This window comes from Anomaloglossus baeobatrachus, chromosome 6, assembly GCF_048569485.1.
Source record: "Anomaloglossus baeobatrachus isolate aAnoBae1 chromosome 6, aAnoBae1.hap1, whole genome shotgun sequence".
Taxonomy (NCBI): Eukaryota; Metazoa; Chordata; class Amphibia; order Anura; family Aromobatidae; genus Anomaloglossus; species Anomaloglossus baeobatrachus.
Genome location: NC_134358.1, coordinates 307,365,278 through 307,384,263, shown reverse-complemented (window position 1 = coordinate 307,384,263; position 18,986 = coordinate 307,365,278). Strand labels below are relative to the sequence as shown.

Below are 18,986 nucleotides of genomic sequence, written 5' to 3'. Positions count from 1 at the left end.
CCTTCAGGGCTGAAGGCCATTCTACCAGAGCCGTGGGTGCATCCTGGGCATTACGACACCAGGCTACGGCTCAACAGGTGTGCCAGGCAGCTACCTGGTCGAGTCTGCACACTTTCACCAAACAATTATCAGGTGCATACCTATGCTTCGGCGGACGCCAGCCTAGGTAGAAGAGTCCTGCAGGCGGCAGTTGCCTCCTCGTAGGGGAGGGCTGTCTTGCAGCTCTAACATGAGGTATTTCTTTACCCAACCAGGGACAGCTTTTGGACGTCCCAATCGTCTGGGTCTCCCAATGGAGCGACGAAGAAGAAGGGAATTTTGTTACTTACCGTAAATTCCTTTTCTTCTAGCTCCTATTGGGAGACCCAGCACCCGCCCTGTTGTCCTTCGGGATTTTTGGGTTGTTTCGGGTACACATGTTGCTCATGTTGAACGGTTTTTCAGTTCTCCGATGTTACTCGGAGTGAATTTGTTTAAACCAGTTATTGGCTTTCCTCCTTCTTGCTTTTGCACTAAAAACTGGTGAGCCAGTGATCCCACTGGGGGTGTATAGCCAGAAGGGGAGGGGGCCTTACACTTTTTAGTGTAATGCTTTGTGTGGCCTCCGGAGGCAGTAGCTATACACCCAATCGTCTGGGTCTCCCAATAGGAGCTAGAAGAAAAGGAATTTACGGTAAGTAACAAAATTCCCTTCTTTTCAGAAGCGACTAGCCCGACTTCCTCAGGTACGCACGTTCCTGCAGGGGGTTTGTCACTTAGTCCCTCCTTACAAGCGGCCATTAGAACCTTGGGATCTGAACAGGGTTCTAATTGCTCTCCAGAAGCCGCCTTTCGAGCCTATGAGGGATGTTCCCCTTTCTCGCCTTTCACAGAAAGTGGCCTTTCTAGTAGCGGTCACGTCTCTTCGGAGAGTGTCCGAGCTAGCAGCGCTGTCATGCAAAGCTCCCTTCCTGGTATTTCACCAGGACAAGGTGGTTCTGCGCCCGATTCCCGAGTTTCTTCCTAAGGTGGTATCCCCCTTTCATCGCAATCAGGATATCTCCTTACCTTCTTTTTGTCCTCATCCAGTTCATCAATGTGAAAAGGATTTGCATCTGTTGGATCTGGTGAGAGCGCTCAGAATCTACATTTCCCGCACGGCGCCCCTGCGCCACTCGGATGCACTCTTTGTCCTTGTCGCTGGTCAGCGTAAAGGGTCGCAAGCTTCAAAATCCACCCTGGCTCGGTGGATCAAGGAACCAATTCTGGAAGCCTATCGTTCTGCCGGGCTTCCGGTTCCCTCAGGGCTGAAGGCCCATTCTACCAGAGCCGTGGGTGCGTCCTGGGCATTACGGCACCAGGCTACGGCTCAGCAGGTGTGCCAGGCGGCTACCTGGTCGAGTCTGCACACTTTCACCAAGCATTATCAGGTGCATACCTACGCTTCGGCGGACGCCAGCCTAGGTAGACAAGTCCTTCAGGCGGCGGTTGCTCACCTGTAGGAAAGGGCTGTTTTACGGCCCTATCACGAGGTGTTATTTTACCCACCCAGGGACTGCTTTTGGACGTCCCAATTGTCTGGGTCTCCCAATGGAGCGACAAAGAAGAAGGGAATTTTGTTTACTTACCGTAAATTCCTTTTCTTCTAGCTCCAATTGGCAGACCCAGCACCCGCCCTGTTTCCTTAGGGATTTTTGGTTTTTTCGGGTACACATGTTGTTCATGTTGAATGGTTTCAGTTCTCCGATGTTTCTTCGGATTGAATTTGTTTTTAAACCAGTTATTGGCTTTCCTCCTTCTTGCTTTTGCACTAAAACTGAGGAGCCCGTGATCCCACGGGGGGTGTATAGGCAGAAGGGGAGGGGCTTTACACTTTTAAGTGTACTACTTTGTGTGGCCTCCGGAGGCAGTAGCTATACACCCAATTGTCTGGGTCTCCCAATTGGAGCTAGAAGAAAAGGAATTTACGGTAAGTAAACAAAATTCCCTTCTTTTAGTCGCCACAACATTAAATTAAAATGTAAAAACAGGCTATCAAAACATTGCATCTGTCCAAAAATGGTACAGTTAAGATCAGCTTAAGACGCAAAAAAAAATAAGCCATGAATGAGCCCCAGATCCTGAAAAATGAACATACTATGGGTCTCGGAAAATGGTGACAAAGCACTGTTTCTTTTTTTATTTTTACAAACTTCTGATTTTTTTTTCCGACCAGTTAGATAAAAGTAAAACTATACATGTTTGGTGTCTATGAATTCGTACTGACCTGGGGAGTCCATAATGCCAGGTCAATTTTACCATATAGTGAAAATGGCAAACAAGAAAAGCAAAACACCATTGTGGAATTGTATTTTGTTTTTTTTGCAATTTCACCGCACTTAGTATTTTCCCCCCTTCTTTTTCAGTACAATATGTGGCAGAATGAATGGTGTCATTCAAAAGTACAACTTGGTCTCCAAAAAAAACAAACTCTATATGGCTATATTAATGGAAAAATAAAAAAGTTATGACTTTTGGAAGAAGGGGAGGAGAAAAAATGGAAAATCGCTCGGGAGTGCAGGGGTTAAATTGGTGACTTTCCCTGGTTGAACTCTATGCATTCTAAAATGTAACTGAATATGTACAAGAAAGTTGAATTTCTATTCTTTATGGTTATACACTTTACATAAAACAGAAAACTAATTAGAAGCCAAACTGTTACATTAATTTCAACTTATTAACGACCACCAATACTGTTATATCCAGGGGTCATTAAGGGCTTTATTTCTCTGCACCACTTATTTGGGGTGCTGAGAAATAAGTGCATAGTGTCCCCAATTTACAAAAATGCCATGGGTATTACCTGTATATGACCGCTTATACCCTGCTGCATCAGTTCTGGCATCAGGGGCGTTTAACTCCCTAGCTAAACTTCAGAGCGTATAACATAAAAAAAAAAAAGTAAAATCTACATTAATTGTTTGTTTTTTGTTCATTATGCCTCTGAAATATTGGAATCAATATGTGACGCTAATATTCTAGTGGTAAAAATGTAACTTTTCTATTTCCACATCCCAGTGTTGTACTCGTAAAATTCTATGGGGCCCAGAATTTAGTCCAACAAAATCTGCGTTTAGAGCCAATTAGTGCTCCCTCCCTTCTGAGCCCTACCTGGTGCTGAAACAGTACTGTACAACCACTTAATGGGTATTACCTCATTTGGTAAGAATTGAATAACACTTTGTCCTGTCCATTTTCTCCTATTAGCTGTGTTAATGAAGAATTTGAGGCTAAAGATAAGTTTTTTTAGCAAAAAAGTCTTATTTTCACTTTTATGGCCCAAACGTCTAAAACTTTGCAGTGGTTTGTGGTTTAGAGAAGCTTACCTTACACTTGGATGAATTCCTTGTGGGGTTTAGTTTCCCACATGGAGTCTCTTGTGGGGTTTCTGCTTTTATTCACATCTGGGACTATGGGAAAGGCATCATAGCATCCAAATTTTAAGTTCCTAAAATCAAACGGCGATCTTTCCTTTCCGAGCCCTGCCATGTGCCCAAGCATTAGTTTTTCACAACATATTGGCTGTCACGTCATTTAGGAGATATTGACATCACTTAACAAATTATGGGGTTTCTCCTCTCACCTTGTGAAAATTGCAGACTATTGTTTTAACATTAAATTTGTCAAGCACAAAATGGTGAAAACACCCCTACATGATGAATTGCTTCAGGGGTCTAATTTCCAAAATAGGGTTATTTGTGGGTGTTTTCTGCTGTTTTTTGGCACTGCAGTTGGGGCATATCAGCGATCTGTCCTGTCATATTTATGATCCAAAATTAAATAGCCATCCCTCTCATCCATGCCTGTCATGTGCCCAGACATACATCACTGTGAAGATTAATTTGTTTCCTGGGGTTTCCAATTCATAGGCTCATCTAAGTCACTTAAACTTAAAAGCTCTGTAAAAAAATAAAAATAAATTGATCAGTGGTGTGGACGGGGTTATACAGAGAGAAAAATATGATGAACTGCATGGCAGCAGATTTACTAGTCCTCTAATGATCATCTCTAGCTGATAAAATACTGACTTTAACAAAATGACGAAAGCCAGCTCTGTAAGTGATACATAATTTTAATGAAAATGTGTCAATGTAAATATGCCCTTAACATACAAAAATGCAATATATCACAAAAAAATAGCATGGGATTGAAGATGATTTTTTTTTCTGTGAGGTAAAACAGGCAGGGAAATGTTTTACCTCACAGCAAGAATCAGTTATGTCCCCAAGCTCCCCTACTTAGATATGGTATGATCAGCCCATGTCGGTCAGACACGACCATTACACAGTATTTAGCAGAGGCACATTTATAAGATTATTTCAGCACAAGGAATATTTTTTTTAACACATCCAATGGTGGAACTTATTATTATTCCAAGATTTGTTGATTAAAATGTTCTTTGACAAAATTGGCTCCCGAAAAAGGGGCTAATCTTACTTTGTTTTCGTTGCAGACAAAACAAGAAAAAACAAGCGGTCTGAGTGTAAGCTGTCTGCTAGACACAGCAGTCTTCAAATCAGTCAAACCTGTAACCCTACCACTGAACTAGATACAGTACAAGAAGCCATGAACTTGTCTGAGCCAAAGAATTCACCTATGGCTGAATCCGCCGTGGTTGAGATCAGTGAGGACTTTGTTTCTGATAAGGATGAAACTCTTGATGTCTCGGACTCCAAGGATTTTAACGACCGTAGCTCAGTAAATTGTGATTCTGAAAGTGATATGGATGAAATATCTGAAGTCCAGAAATGGGCTACACCTCTCCCAAATCTTCTGTCACCTATACAATGCTCACCATTAACAATACAGGTAGGTGTGAATTAGATTCTTTAAGATATATTTGGTTTTTGTGATCTTGGGTTTAAGTTCAGTAAAACCATTATATTTTAATAAAACATTTGGTACTCAGATACAGCCAGTTTTTACTCTTCCCTCAGTATAGTTTTCTAGATAATGATTTTTATGCCACCCTTATTTTAGCTTTTTCTCATTTACACCACAGGTCTGTATATGGGTCAAACATTACTATTTTTCTGACTCTTACCTTGTCCCCACTGGTCTTTTTTTCTTGGTTTTGTGTGGACACATGAACGGTCTGGAAATGCCCGATGGCGGGTCTCTTCTATGACCAGTTGGGTAAAAGGGGTTTTTCAGTCATTTCTGGTATGTGGAACTGGGACCAAAAAGCAATTATTTCACTACTGATGTGGTATTACTAGTTCATGTTCCCTGCTCCTAGTAATATACTAGCCCTCCGCCGTACTGTTCCTGACGTCGTTCTGGTCCCACTCCGCCATTTTGTGACTGCAGCTTTTGTATGACCAGAAGGCAGTGCTAACTGTCACAAGCTGTCAATGGAAGTCTATGAGAGCCTTCTTCTGGTTCTCATAGATTTACATTGAGAAGTGACCTCCAGCTCACTCAGAAAACACTGGAACAATTTGGTAGATAATAAACAGCAGCAGAAGACGAGTGGAGCGACGCCAAGAATAGAAGAAGATGGCTATATTATTAGGTAACTTACAATACTGATTAGCGCTCCGTCAGCAAAAAAACAACCTCTGGTGGGGTTCTTTAAAATGTGGGTTTGCCTGTTAGACAACCCCTTTTTGTTATTCAGGATAAAATATAATCCCACATACTTTATTTTCTGTCAACTGGTCCCCAACGCTGAGCTTCTGCCACTGTTTTTGGGTCGGATATTGGCTGCAGAGCTGACATTGCGTTGAGAGTACGACAGCCAATCACTGAGCTCTAAGTCGCTGTCCATGTACATGGCACGCTGTGCTCGGAGAGGCAGGGCTCACTGATGGGTTTTCTGGCTGTAGGCTTGACACCAGCACTGCAGCCAGTATCAGACTCGCAATATGACTTGTATATTGGATAATGCAAGATTACATTTTACAGTCTTATATTCTGAATACACTGTTTTTGGTATTAAATGTTGAAGACACCTTTTTAAATATTTTTATTTTTTCCATTGCAGAATATGTTTGGAGAATTCACAGACACAAGTGATGCTGAGAGCAGCAGTGACGTGGATCAGCTCAGTGTTGCTTCTCCAGTAAAGATAGAAAATACACATGAGAATGGGACTGATGAAAACAGTACTTTAAATCAAGCGGTTGATCACACTTTTTGCTCTACAGAGTGTAGTTTTGCAGTTAAAAGCATAGCTAGTTGTAGTGATGGTCCAGACTTAACCATGGAAGTGGAAACAAGCCAGCAGGATCTTGTGCAGAATATTGATATATTGCCTCTGCAAGACACACAGCCAGTGACCGCAAATGCCATTGATGTTGGATACGAGGAAAGATCTAATCTTACAAACAGAACATTGTGCTTGAAAGACACCCTTACAGACACTTTAAAAGAATCCAACTTTAACAACCAAGAGTTTAGTAAAGGATCCTCAGCTGAAGCTGAAAGTATAGCTTTGTCTATGCATGCAGACAATGGGTATAAAGAGACTTCATGCCCCATGGAAACAGAGATGATGCTGTTCAATAATGTTGTTTACAATTCTGCAATAAATAGTCCTTCAGTAAATTTAACAAAGCCACCTGACACTGCAGGTAAAATGAAGTTCGATAACCTAAGTAGTAATAATGAATCATTTAGGTGCATGAATGATGGCAAAAGTCACATAAGTGAGGATTGTCATGTTCATCACAAGATAAATCCAGACACGGTGGGCAGGCCTAATGTTACAATTGTTGACTGTGACCAAGATGCTCTGGTACATCTGCAATCGGAAATTGTTTCAGAAAATGAAAATTCAAGTTTTGTAACGGATTTACTTATTAAGCCAAATATGTCAGATGATGGCAGCACAATCACCAAGGATGCTAGCTGGCAAAATTATTGTAATAATTCTGTTCCTCTGGATCTGACTAAATGTAGTGAAAAGAGTTTAGACAAAACATCAACAATCCTGCCTGCTTTTAATATGAGTACATGCCCAGAAGAGCTCTGTACTTTAAGCACTGAAAAAACCCACCCAGGATCTATTTCAAAGCAGCCATTAGAACTACGCCAAACAAATAAGCCATTGGGGCAAACATCTCCTGTGCTTAGCAGCAATAATCCTCTGTTAACAGCTTCCAATGCAGCACGTGTGATAGATTCTGAAGATATCAAAGCGTTTTCAATATGTCAGGAATCCGGACACATGGACATAAAACATGAGACTCATCTTGTGTTAGATACGAGTATGACAGGCAAGCAAAATATGGCAATATCATTAAACGAATGTGATTCCATTACTATTACCTCCATGGAGTCACATTGTAAAGCTATAGAGAAGAAAGATGATGATCTGGAAAAAGAAAACATTGCGGAACATAAAACTGACCTTGGGGTGGACAAAATAGCTAGTATATCTTTATGTCATAATGATGATAATCAGTCTGAAAGAAGTTCACTACAAGTTGTTGATCACCCTTCCACTGCAATAAACTCAAATGTAAAGCCGATCTCATCATTGCACCAAGAATCTGACACAGAGCTGCAGTCAACACTGGTAGACACTTCAGAAAATAGACAGGGTCTTTTTCACAAGCTGGGGATTTGTGAAAATGTCATCTCTCCACCTACTAATGAACATGCGAACAAGTGCAACTCTCGTATTGATACTGACGGACCCAGTCATCAAAAGTCTAATCTCTCTAATGTAGTCAGTTGCAGTCCTGTTCACATAGCAGTAGATCCTGAACACAACAATGACAGAAATACAATTGAAACCCAAAGTCAAGAAGTAACTAAAAATATAAAATCAAGCATGATCTTGAATTCCAGCATTCCAGAAGAACGAACCCAAATCCTTTGTCCTTTTTCTAAAACTGGTCTTACTGTAAAAATCAAAGCGCACCCTGAAATTTTGCCTGTTCTTCCATCGGAAGACTTCCAGCACTTTCATATGTTTTCAAAATCAAATGATTCTCTTGAAAAATTAGAAAAAGATACAGCTCGTATATGTGATGGCTGTCTAGATAGTAGTGAGAGTGAGTATGAGTTTCCAGTTCGTAAGGTGAACTTTACACGGCCAACCTTTCACAATCCAATTGTTCAAAATGAATCCTTTAAAATAGCTTCTGATGGCACAAAAAAGAATGATAATGCATTATTAATTGTGACTGGACTAGAAGAACAACATAAACCTCCTACATTCACTACGAATGAAAGTGAAAGATGCATTGCTACAGTAGTTAAACTACAAAATGATTCTGAAGAGTCAAAAGTAGAGGATGACATGTCGATAGAACCTGAACATTCTTTCCTACATGCTTTAAATATAGAGTCGAAGAATGGTGCTGCTAGTGAAGGAAATGTAGAATGTTCCCCAGAAGAAAGATCTAAGGTTACCTCTTCTGTGCAGGAACCAGTAAGACAGAATGAGGTTTCTACTCATATTCGCTCAGATAGTGATGCTGAAACAGGAGGCCGAAGAATTCTTCCGGGTAAAAATCTAATTTGGAATTTTAGTAGATCTGATGACTTTGTTGGTCCCAAAGCTGTATGTTTACCCCGAAAACCAAAAGCAAAATCTGGAAAAGTATCTACCAGTTTGGAAAGTTCAGTCACTAGAGGTGGTGCAGGTAATGAAAAAACAAAAGAACTTGACCCTTCCAACAAACTCCAATCGCCCATCTTTCCATCTGCAAGAAAAGAAAATCCTCCAAGTAATAAGCTTCCTCAAGAGGGTACGGTATTCCTGAATGCACAGGGAGGGCAAACTGTTTTAGCAAATTCTGACTCCGACACTAATGAAGATCATTCCCCAGAAACCACTATTAATGAATTAAGATCCAAAATGGGACCACCATTGCCTCCCCTACTGGGTCCATTATTGTCAACTCCCCCGAGAAGCATGCATACACTCTCTCCAATTATGTCTTCTTCAAGTCGTTCATCATTGCCATCACCTATTGATGAAGGGATTTCTCCTTTACCCGGAACACGATTTACAACATTAATGTCACCAGTAAATGATGAACGGAAACGAAAATCTCCTATATTTAGTACTCCATCTCCTGTTGAGAAAGCAAACCATAGAATATTGTCTTCTCCTTTGCAGTTCTGTGCTGCCACTCCAAAACATGCTGTTCCTGTGCCAGGAAGATTGCCTCTTTCTGCAAATGGAAGTTCTGCATGCAACGTTCAAGAAAATTCTGTCAAAATTCTCGATACCATGTACCCAGAATTGTCTGCACGGGCCAGGACTTTAAACATATTAAAAGGTAATGTTCAGTTAAACAGAGGTTTGTCTAGAGATGGGCAAAATGTGCCGGTTAGCCAGATAACGGGTTTCAAGTCCATTACATCCACGTCTACAGTATTCATAAAAACCGGGAGCAATTCAAAACCGAGCAATAAAGAGAAAATTAACACTGCTGGTACGCAGAGCTGCACTTCTGTAAGTAAAAGAGCAACAGATTCTTTCCAGATGCCTAAAAGTGCCAAAAGACTACGGCTGGATAGCGAATCTCCTGTTGTGGAAAGTGTCAAAGACTGTTTCCCATTGCCTGCACAGAAAGCAGATGAATCTTGTCCACATTTTGGTTACTCGGAGTCCCTCCCAGATGTGGTAAAAGACAGTAATGTTGATGAAGACATTATAAATAATGCACTTAAAAAAATACAAGAATTGTGCTTTGATCTTCTGCCCGTGATAAGGAGCCATGTTTACGTGAAGACAATTCCCAAAGTTCCGGTAATGAGAAATGAGGAGAAGGAAGTGATTTTCGAATTCAGTAACTCAAAAAAAGTAAGTCTTGCTACTGTCTTTTTTTTTTTTCTTTTTCACTGTGGGGTGAATTAGGATTATTATAATGTAAATGAATGACAGATTTGGAGCACTACTTTTCGATTTTTGACTTGTTGCATTTCATTTACAAACTGAGTTTACACGCACAATTATAGAGTATATATGTGTGTGATAAATATATACACACTGACCAAAAATAGAAACACAACATTTTTGTCTTTCCTCTCATTTTTCATGAGATGAACTGAAAGCTGTAAGACTTTTTTTTTTTTTTTTTTTTTTTTTTTATGTACACAAAGGGGGGAGGGGGGGGGCAGAAAACCAGTCAGTATCTGGTGTGATCACCATTTGGCAGTTGGGCATCTATCCTGTACAGTGAAAAACTGGGATTCCTTGAAAAGAACACTTCTTTGTCGCTCCTAATTGGGAGACCCAGACAATTGGGTGTATAGCTATGCCTCCGGAGGCCACACAAAGTATTACACTAAAAGTGTAAAGCCCCTCCCCTTCAGCCTATACACCCCCCGTACTGCTACGGGCTCATCAGTTTTTATGCTTTGTGCGAAGGAGGCAGACATCCACGCATAGCTCCACAGCTTAGTCAGCAGCAGCTGCTGACTATGTCGGATGGAAGAAAAGAGGGCCCATAACAGGGCCCCCAGCATGCTCCCTTCTCACCCCACTTTTGTCGGCGGTGTTGTTAAGGTTGAGGTATCCATTGCGGGTACGCAGGCTGGAGCCCACATGCTGCTTTCCTTCCCCATCCCTCAATTAGGGCTCTGGGTGAAGTGGGATCCCATCGGTCTCCACGCACAGGAGACCGTGCTCCATCCACAGCTCCTGAGGACCCTGCTGGATAGGAGCCGAGTATCGTTCAGGGACATGGCCCTGCTACTTGGAGGTACTCTGTGTCCCCGTGGGGACTGCGCACAGCAACACTCCAGCATTGCTGGGTGTGCTAGTGCACCGGGGACAGCAGCGCTGGCTGCATGTGTGCCACTATACACTCAGCGTCGCTGAGTGTATTTGTGTAGGGGGACTGCCGCGCTGACCGCCGCTGCCATGGTTATGCCTGCGGCGCGGCTGGGACTGTTAGTGCGCCGGGGACTTCCGCGCCGACCGCGCTTATACGGCGGCCGCGCTTATAACTATAGTCCCCGGCTTCTGCGGCCTAGTCTCATTCTTTTCCCGCCCCCAGCCCTGCCAGTCAGGGGAAGGGCGGGACGCTGTACAGGTCGGCAGCACCGAGGGCTGGAGCATGCTTTGCATACTCCACCCCCCTCACTCTGCACAGTGGGGCACCAGTTCCCGCACTTTTCTGGGTCACGCCCACGGCTCCCTCCTCTCCTCAGGACGCTGGCAGCCATTCCTCTCAGCTCTGCTAACGCTGGAGAGGAGAGACAAGCTCAAAGAGACCCAGGCAGGAATTCTGGTGCCCACACAAACGCTTTGCGCAGGCGGTAAGCAGCACCTGTGGTGCTGGCCCCACTAGTGCAGAAGTGTATTTATAGTTTATATGATTATAGTCTATACTTTACACTGTAGGGTGCACTGTTGATTTGTGGCTATTTACCCTCCTGTATTGCTCAGAGGAGACAACAGCATGTCGTCCACAAATAGCAAGGGTGCCATGGCACAGACTTACTATGCTGCCTGTGCAGCATGTACGACTATACTGCCGGCAGGTTCCACTGACCCTCATTGTGTGCAATGCTCGGCCCCTGTGGCACTTTCTCAGCCGGAGCCTCTGCTAGGGGTGGCCCAGGGAGAACCACCTGTTAACACTGTCCAGGTGACAGGGACGGAGTTTGCAGTTTTTACTGAAAGACTTTCTGAGACTATGGCTAAGATATTAGAAGCTTTGCAGTCCAGGCCGGCATCTCAAGCCAGGGGCACTGTGTTATCATTGTCCCCTGGTTCCCCTCAGTTGGAACAGCAATGTCTTCCCGGGGTGTCTCATGGATCCCAGGGTGAGGTCTCTGACACGGACCGCAGCCCCAGACCGACTAAGCGAGCTCGCTATGAAATTCCCTCGACATCATCACAATGTTCAGGGTCTCAGCGAGAGGACTCTCTGTATGATGAAGCGGAGCTAGCTGATCAGGATTCTGATCCTGAAGCCGCTCTCAACCTTGATTCTCCTGATGGGGACGCCATAGTGAATGATCTTATTGCGTCCATCAATGAAATGTTGAATATTTCTCCCTCAGCTCCTCCAGTGGAGGAGTCAGCTTCTCAGCAGGAGAAATTCCGTTTCAGGTTTCCCAAGCGTACAAAGAGTATGTTTCTGGACCACTCTGACTTCAGAGAGGCAGTCCAGAAACACCGAGCTTATCCAGATAAGCGTTTTTCCAAGCGCCTTAAGGATACACGTTACCCTTTTCCCCCTGACGTGGTCAAGGGCTGGACTCAGTGTCCCAAGGTGGATCCTCCAATCTCCAGACTGGCGGCTAGATCCATAGTTGCAGTGGAAGATGGAGCTTCACTCAAGGATGCCACTGACAGACAGATGGAGCTCTGGTTGAAATCCATCTATGAAGCTATCGGCGCGTCTTTTGCTCCAGCATTCGCAGCCGTATGGGCACTCCAAGCTATCTCAGCTGGTCAGGCGCAAATTGACGCACTCACGTACGTCTGCGCCGCAGGTGGCGTCCATAACCTCTCAAACGTCGGCATTTGCGTCCTACGCTATTAATGCTGTCCTGGACTCTGCGACCCGTACGGCGGTTGCAGCCGCCAATTCGGTGGTAATACGCAGGGCCTTGTGGCTGCGGGAATGGAAGGCAGATTCGGCTTCCAAAAAGTGCTTAACTGGATTGCCATTTTCTGGCGACCGTTTGTTTGGTGAGAGATTGGATGAAATCATCAAACAATCCAAGGGAAAGGAAACATCCTTACCCCAAGCCAAACCAAAAACACCCCAACAGAGGAGGGGACAGTCGAGGTTTCGGTCCTTTCGGGGTGCGGGCAGGTCACAATTCTCGTCCAAAAGGCCTCAGAAGGATCAGAGGAACGCCGACGCATGGCGGTCTAAATCACGCCCTAAAAAGACCGCCGGAGGTGCCGCTACCAAGGCGGCTTCCTCATGACTTACGGCCTCCTCACACCGCATCCTCGGTCGGTGGCAGGCTCTCCCGCTTTTGCGACACCTGGCTGCCACAAGTAAAAGACCGTTGGGTGAGAGACATTTTGTCTCACGGTTACAGGATAGAGTTCAGCTCTCGTCCTCCGACTCGATTCTTCAGAACATCTCCGCCTCCCGAGCGAGCCGAGGCTCTTCTGCAGGCGGTGGGCATTCTGAAGGCAGAAGGAGTGGTGGTCCCGGTTCCTCTTCAACAACAGGGTCACGGTTTCTACTCCAACCTGTTTGTGGTTCCAAAGAAGGACGGGTCCTTCCGTCCTGTTTTGGACCTAAAACTGCTCAACAAACACGTAAGGACCAGGCGGTTCCGGATGGAATCCCTCCGCTCCGTCATCGCCTCAATGTCCCAAGGAGATTTCCTAGCATCGATCGATATCAAGGATGCTTATCTCCACGTACCAATTGCTCCGGAGCATCAGCGCTTCTTGCGCTTCGCCATAGGAGACGAACACCTTCAGTTCGCGGCACTGCCGTTCGGCCTGGCGACAGCCCCAAGGGTTGTCACCAAGGTCATGGCTACAGTAGTTGCGGTCCTCCACTCTCAGGGTCACTCAGTGATACCTTACTTAGACGATCTGCTGGTCAAGGCACCCTCTCAAGAGGCATGCCAACACAGCCTCAACGTTACTCTGGAGATTCTCCAGAGTTTCGGGTGGATCATCAATTTTCCAAAGTCAAATCTGACACCGGTCCAATCACTGACATATCTTGGCATGGAGTTTCATACTCTTCCAGCGATAGTGAAGCTTCCGCTGGACAAACAGCGTTCACTACACACAGGGGTACAATCTCTCCTTCAAGGTCGGTCACACCCCTTGACGCACCTCATGCACTTCCTGGGGAAGATGGTGGCAGCAATGGAAGCAGTCCCTTTCGCGCAGTTTCACCTGCGTCCTCTTCAATGGGACATCCTACGCAAGTGGGACAGGAGGCCGACGTCCCTAGACAGGAACGTCTCCCTCTCTCAAGCAACCAAAGCTTCCCTTCGGTGGTGGCTTCTTCCCACCTCATTATCGAAAGGGAAATCCTTCCTACCCCCATCCTGGGCGGTGGTCACGACGGACGCGAGCCTGTCAGGGTGGGGAGCAGTTTTTCTCCACCACAGGGCTCAGGGTACGTGGACTCAGCAAGAGTCCTCACTTCAGATCAATGTTCTGGAGATCAGGGCAGTGTATCTTGCCCTAAAAGCGTTCCAGCAGTGGCTGGAAGGCAAGCAGATCCGAATTCAGTCGGACAACTCCACAGCGGTGGCTTACATCAACCACCAAGGTGGGACACGCAGTCGGCAAGCCTTCCAGGAAGTCCGGAGGATTCTGCTGTGGGTGGAAGCCACAGCATCCACCATATCCGCAGTTCACATCCCGGGCGTAGAAAACTGGGAAGCAGACTTTCTCAGTCGCCAGGGCATGGACGCAGGGGAATGGTCCCTTCACCCGGACGTGTTTCAGGAGATCTGTTGCCGCTGGGGGATGCCGGACGTCGACCTAATGGCGTCACGGCACAACAACAAGGTCCCAACATTCATGGCTCGATCTCAAGATCACAGAGCTCTGGCGGCAGACGCCTTAGTTCAGGATTGGTCGCAGTTTCAGCTTCCTTATGTGTTTCTTCCTCTGGCTCTGTTGCCCAGAGTGTTACGCAAGATAAGGGCCGACTGCCGCCGCGCCATCCTCGTCGCTCCAGACTGGCCGAGGAGGTCGTGGTACCCGGATCTGTGGCATCTCACGGTCGGCCAACCGTGGGCACTGCCAGACCGACCAGATTTGCTGTCTCAAGGGCCGTTTTTCCATCTGAATTCTGCGGCCCTCAACCTGACTGTGTGGCCATTGAGTCCTGGATCCTAGCGTCTTCAGGATTATCTCAAGAGGTCATTGCCACTATGAGACAGGCTAGGAAACCAACGTCCGCCAAGATCTACCACAGGACGTGGAAAATATTCCTGTCGTGGTGCTCTGCTCAGGCATTTTCTCCCTGGCCATTTGCCTTGCCCACTTTTCATCTCAATCAGGACATCTCCTTACCCTCGTTTTGTCCTCATCCAGTTCACCAATGTGAAAAGGATTTGCACTTGTTAGATCTGGTGAGAGCACTCAGGCTCTACATTTCTCGTACGGCGCCCCTGCGCCGCTCCGATGCTCTCTTTGTCCTTGTCGCTGGCCAGCGTAAAGGGACACAAGCTTCCAAATCAACCCTGGCTCGGTGGATCAAGGAACCAATTCTCGAAGCTTACCGTTCCTCGGGGCTTCCGGTTCCCTCAGGACTGAAGGCCCATTCTACCAGGGCCGTGGGAGCTTCCTGGGCCTTACGACACCAGGCTACGGCTCAGCAGATGTGTCAGGCAACTACCTGGTCGAGCCTGCACACTTTCACGAAACACTATCAGATGCATACCTATGCTTCGGCAGATGCCAGCCTAGGTAGGCGAGTCCTTCAGGTGGCAGTTGCCCACCTGTAGGACGGAGCCGTTACGGCTCTATTATGAGGTATTATTTACCCACCCAGGGACTGCTTTTGGACGTCCCAATTGTCTGGGTCTCCCAATTAGGAGCGACAAAGAAGAAGGGAATTTTGTTTACTTACCGTAAATTCCTTTTCTTCTAGCTCCAATTGGGAGACCCAGCACCCGCCCCTGTTTTTTGTATACACATGTTGTTCATGTTAAATGGTTTCAGTTCTCCGATATTCCTTCGGATTGAATTTACTTTAAACCAGTTTATAATTTTTTCCTCCTTCTGGCTTTTGCACCAAAACTGATGAGCCCGTAGCAGTACGGGGGGTGTATAGGCTGAAGGGGAGGGGCTTTACACTTTTAGTGTAATACTTTGTGTGGCCTCCGGAGGCATAGCTATACACCCAATTGTCTGGGTCTCCCAATTGGAGCTAGAAGAAAAGGAATTTACGGTAAGTAAACAAAATTCCCTTCTTCCTCAGCATGCCAGACGCCATTGAATTTGAGCATTTGCCCACTTAAGTCGGTTACGGCGACGAACTACAGTCAGGTGGAAACCGAGATGAGGAGCAGATGAGCTTCCCTGAGATGGTTTTTGTTTGTGCATTAATCCTTTTGGTTATGCAAACCGATTACTGGAGCAGTTGTCCGGGTGCCTGGTCTCAGAAGATCTTAAAGGTGAAGATGCTGGATGTGGAGATCCTGGGCTGGTTTGGTTACAAGTGGTTTGTAGTTGTGAGGCCGATTAGATCTACTGTTCCTGCAGTCAGCATGCCAATTGCATGCTCCCTCAAAACTGAAAAATGAAAAGGCTTGTTTAAAAAGCCAAGTTTCACTTTTAGGATTGCTACTTCCAATAGGTGGCGCTAGAGTTTGTCTCCTTCCTCACTGGAGGGAAAATTTGAATAATTCCCAGAGGGGCATTGCAGCTATAAGTCCCCTCACTGGCAGCCAGACTGGTTTGTCAGGTCTCCATAAGGAGAATAGTCTTCCCCGTGGTCCCCACATAGCGTCTCATAAACCGGATCAGATACCCACACTTTGCACTGACGAGGGGCAATCACCCCGAAACAGTGTCTGCAAATTGGGATTCTGATCTGATATATATCCTAAGTCTTATTATATATATATTTATTTTTTATACTCATCAGATTACTTGCTCACTCATGTTAAATGCACCTCGAAACACCTCTAGAATTCAACCTTTTCTTACCTTTTGACTCTAATTCATTCTTGTGCGGACTGCTGCAATGCTTTACTAATTGTTCTCTCTCCCACTGAACTCTTGATGCTCCAATCTATCATGACAGCTGCAGCCAAGATCATATTTCTATACAACTGCTACACAGATGCTGCTACCATACGCCAGTCATTACACTGGTTGCAAATCCGCTATAGAATCCAATATACACTTATCACTCTTAGGCTATGTGCGCACGTTGCGTAATTACATGCAGTTACGCTGCGCTTTGTAGTGCAGCGTAACTGCATGCGTCCTGCGTCCCCTGCATAATCTATGAAGATTATGCAGGAGCCGTGCGCACGTGGCGTCTTAGAGCGCAGCGCTTCGGCTGCTGCCCGAAGCGCGCGTTCTAAGAAGTGACATGTCACTTCTTCCGTGCGCTTTGCCTGCAGCCCCCGCTCTGTCTATGGCAGGAGCTGCAGGCAGAGGGCATGGAATCTGCTTTTTTTTTTTTCACTACGGACATTTTCTGCAGCGATTTGAAGCGCACGTGTCCTCTTCAGATCGCTGCAGAAATTTCTGCAGTGACTGTACACAAGGTGCGCACATAGCCTTACACACACAGCTCTCCACAGTACTGTACTATTTTACATCTCCTCCCTCATTTCTGTCTACCACCCTACCCATTCTCTCTGTTTTGCCAATGATCTAAGACTAACATCTTCTGTAATCTGAACCTGATACTCCTTTATCCAGGATTTCTCTTGTGCTACACCAATATTCTGAGATGTGCTACTTCAGACAATCCGATTAATCCCAGTATCCACTGTTTCAAGCGTGCACTGAAACCACATTTCTTTAGAGTGACCTATCATCTCACTCCTCTAACTATCTTGTATTGTACTTGTACAGATACTGGCTGGTGACTGGTTCATGCAGTGTTATTTGAATGTCCCCATTTTTTCTATAGTAACAGCTGTACCTTACATGACAAGCACTTTAGGTCTACCTTTTGTGCTTCCCTATTTCCTCATAGATTGTTCGCTTGCAAGCAGGGGTCTTACTCCTCTTGGTATGCGATGAACTATGTGTTGGTCTGTAATGCTTTATTTTGTCTTTACATGTCCCCTTTGAATTGTAAAGTGCTGCAGAATATGTTGGCACTATAATGTATTTACATATACACATATGCACTACTCACGAAAGGTTGGGCACATTTGGCTTTCAGGTGAAATTTCAAGATTCTAAAATGCACACTAACCTTTTCAGGTGAACTTAATGTGACCTTCTCTAAACCTTTGAACGCACATGTTCAACTGTTCAATGCTTTAGTACTTTTTGCACAACTTTCTGTTCTCTAAGGCTAGGTTCACATTTCCATTGTTTTGCATCAGTCACATGCGTTGCTTGACGCTTGTAACTGATGCATTGTACAACGGATGACAAGAGTTAGAATTCACTGTCTGACTCCGTTGTAAAAGAGAGAACGATCAGCTGATCATGAGCTAATGAGAGCGGTCACCTGATCTCCCGGCGGCCGGCTCCTGTGAGTGATCCGGCCGCCGGGTGATCAGCTGATCGCTCACAGGATCCGGCCGCCGAGAATGTGTGCGGGGGGGCGGAGTGCGTTGTGAGTGGATCCGAGCGGAGCCATGGCGCTGAGGACGTCAGTGCTGGTGACTGCACGGCTGGGGACAGGTGAGTGAGTGTGTGTGTCTGAGTGTGTGTGTACATGCGGGAGGGAGCGGGGAAGTGTCGGGCTCTCTGCACACATAGCCAGGGTAAATATTGGGTAACTAAGCAAAGCACTTTGCTTGGTTACCCAATATTTACCTTGGTTACGTGTGCAGGGAGTCAGAGAGAGCATGCGCAGTGAAATCCTACGGATTGCGCTGCTCAAAAAACGTTACAAGCTGTGTCCCTCCCGCCCGGCTTTCAGTCGTTCCACGACTGATCAGTCAGGCGGAGGATGCAACGCAGCATCATCAGTCACAATCCGCCGCTCATACAAGTCTATGGGAACAACGGAATCCGCCAAACGGATTCCGTTGTTTACCAGAGCAGCGGATTGTGACTGATACAAATTGACGGAAATGTGAACTTAGCCTAACAAGGAGCTTAATGACAAAATTCACATCGCCTAATAAATTTCAGGGTTCAATTATAGTTGGTATTTAAACAGTTCTCCTTATCAGGCTGTTCACATTTTGATAAGTAATATATTGGATCCCAAGCACTCAAAATAGGACAAAGAGAATAAATGCAAAAAAGTGTTATTTTATTGGACTATTTGCAAAAAAGAAAACGCCACCACAATATAGCAAAAGCCTCCTGCCTCCATCACAGACCTCTGGGACCCTGTCCCCACTCCTTGTGTTATCCAGGCATCCTCTCTCTTCCTCCACCTGTCTTCTGGGCCTCCCTGGCC

General features: G+C 45.6%; 1 protein-coding gene across 1 annotated transcript in view; it reads left to right on the top strand.

Annotated features, from left to right (window-relative positions):
* The window catches only part of ICE1 (interactor of little elongation complex ELL subunit 1), a 131,656-nt gene that overhangs the window by 70,927 nt on the left and 41,743 nt on the right, over nt 1-18,986 (top strand). The window contains exons 14-15 of the mRNA XM_075314920.1: nt 4,472-4,827; nt 6,005-9,784. Of these exons, the coding sequence (XP_075171035.1) occupies nt 4,472-4,827; nt 6,005-9,784 (4,136 nt within the window). The remainder of the gene's footprint in view (nt 1-4,471; nt 4,828-6,004; nt 9,785-18,986) is intronic.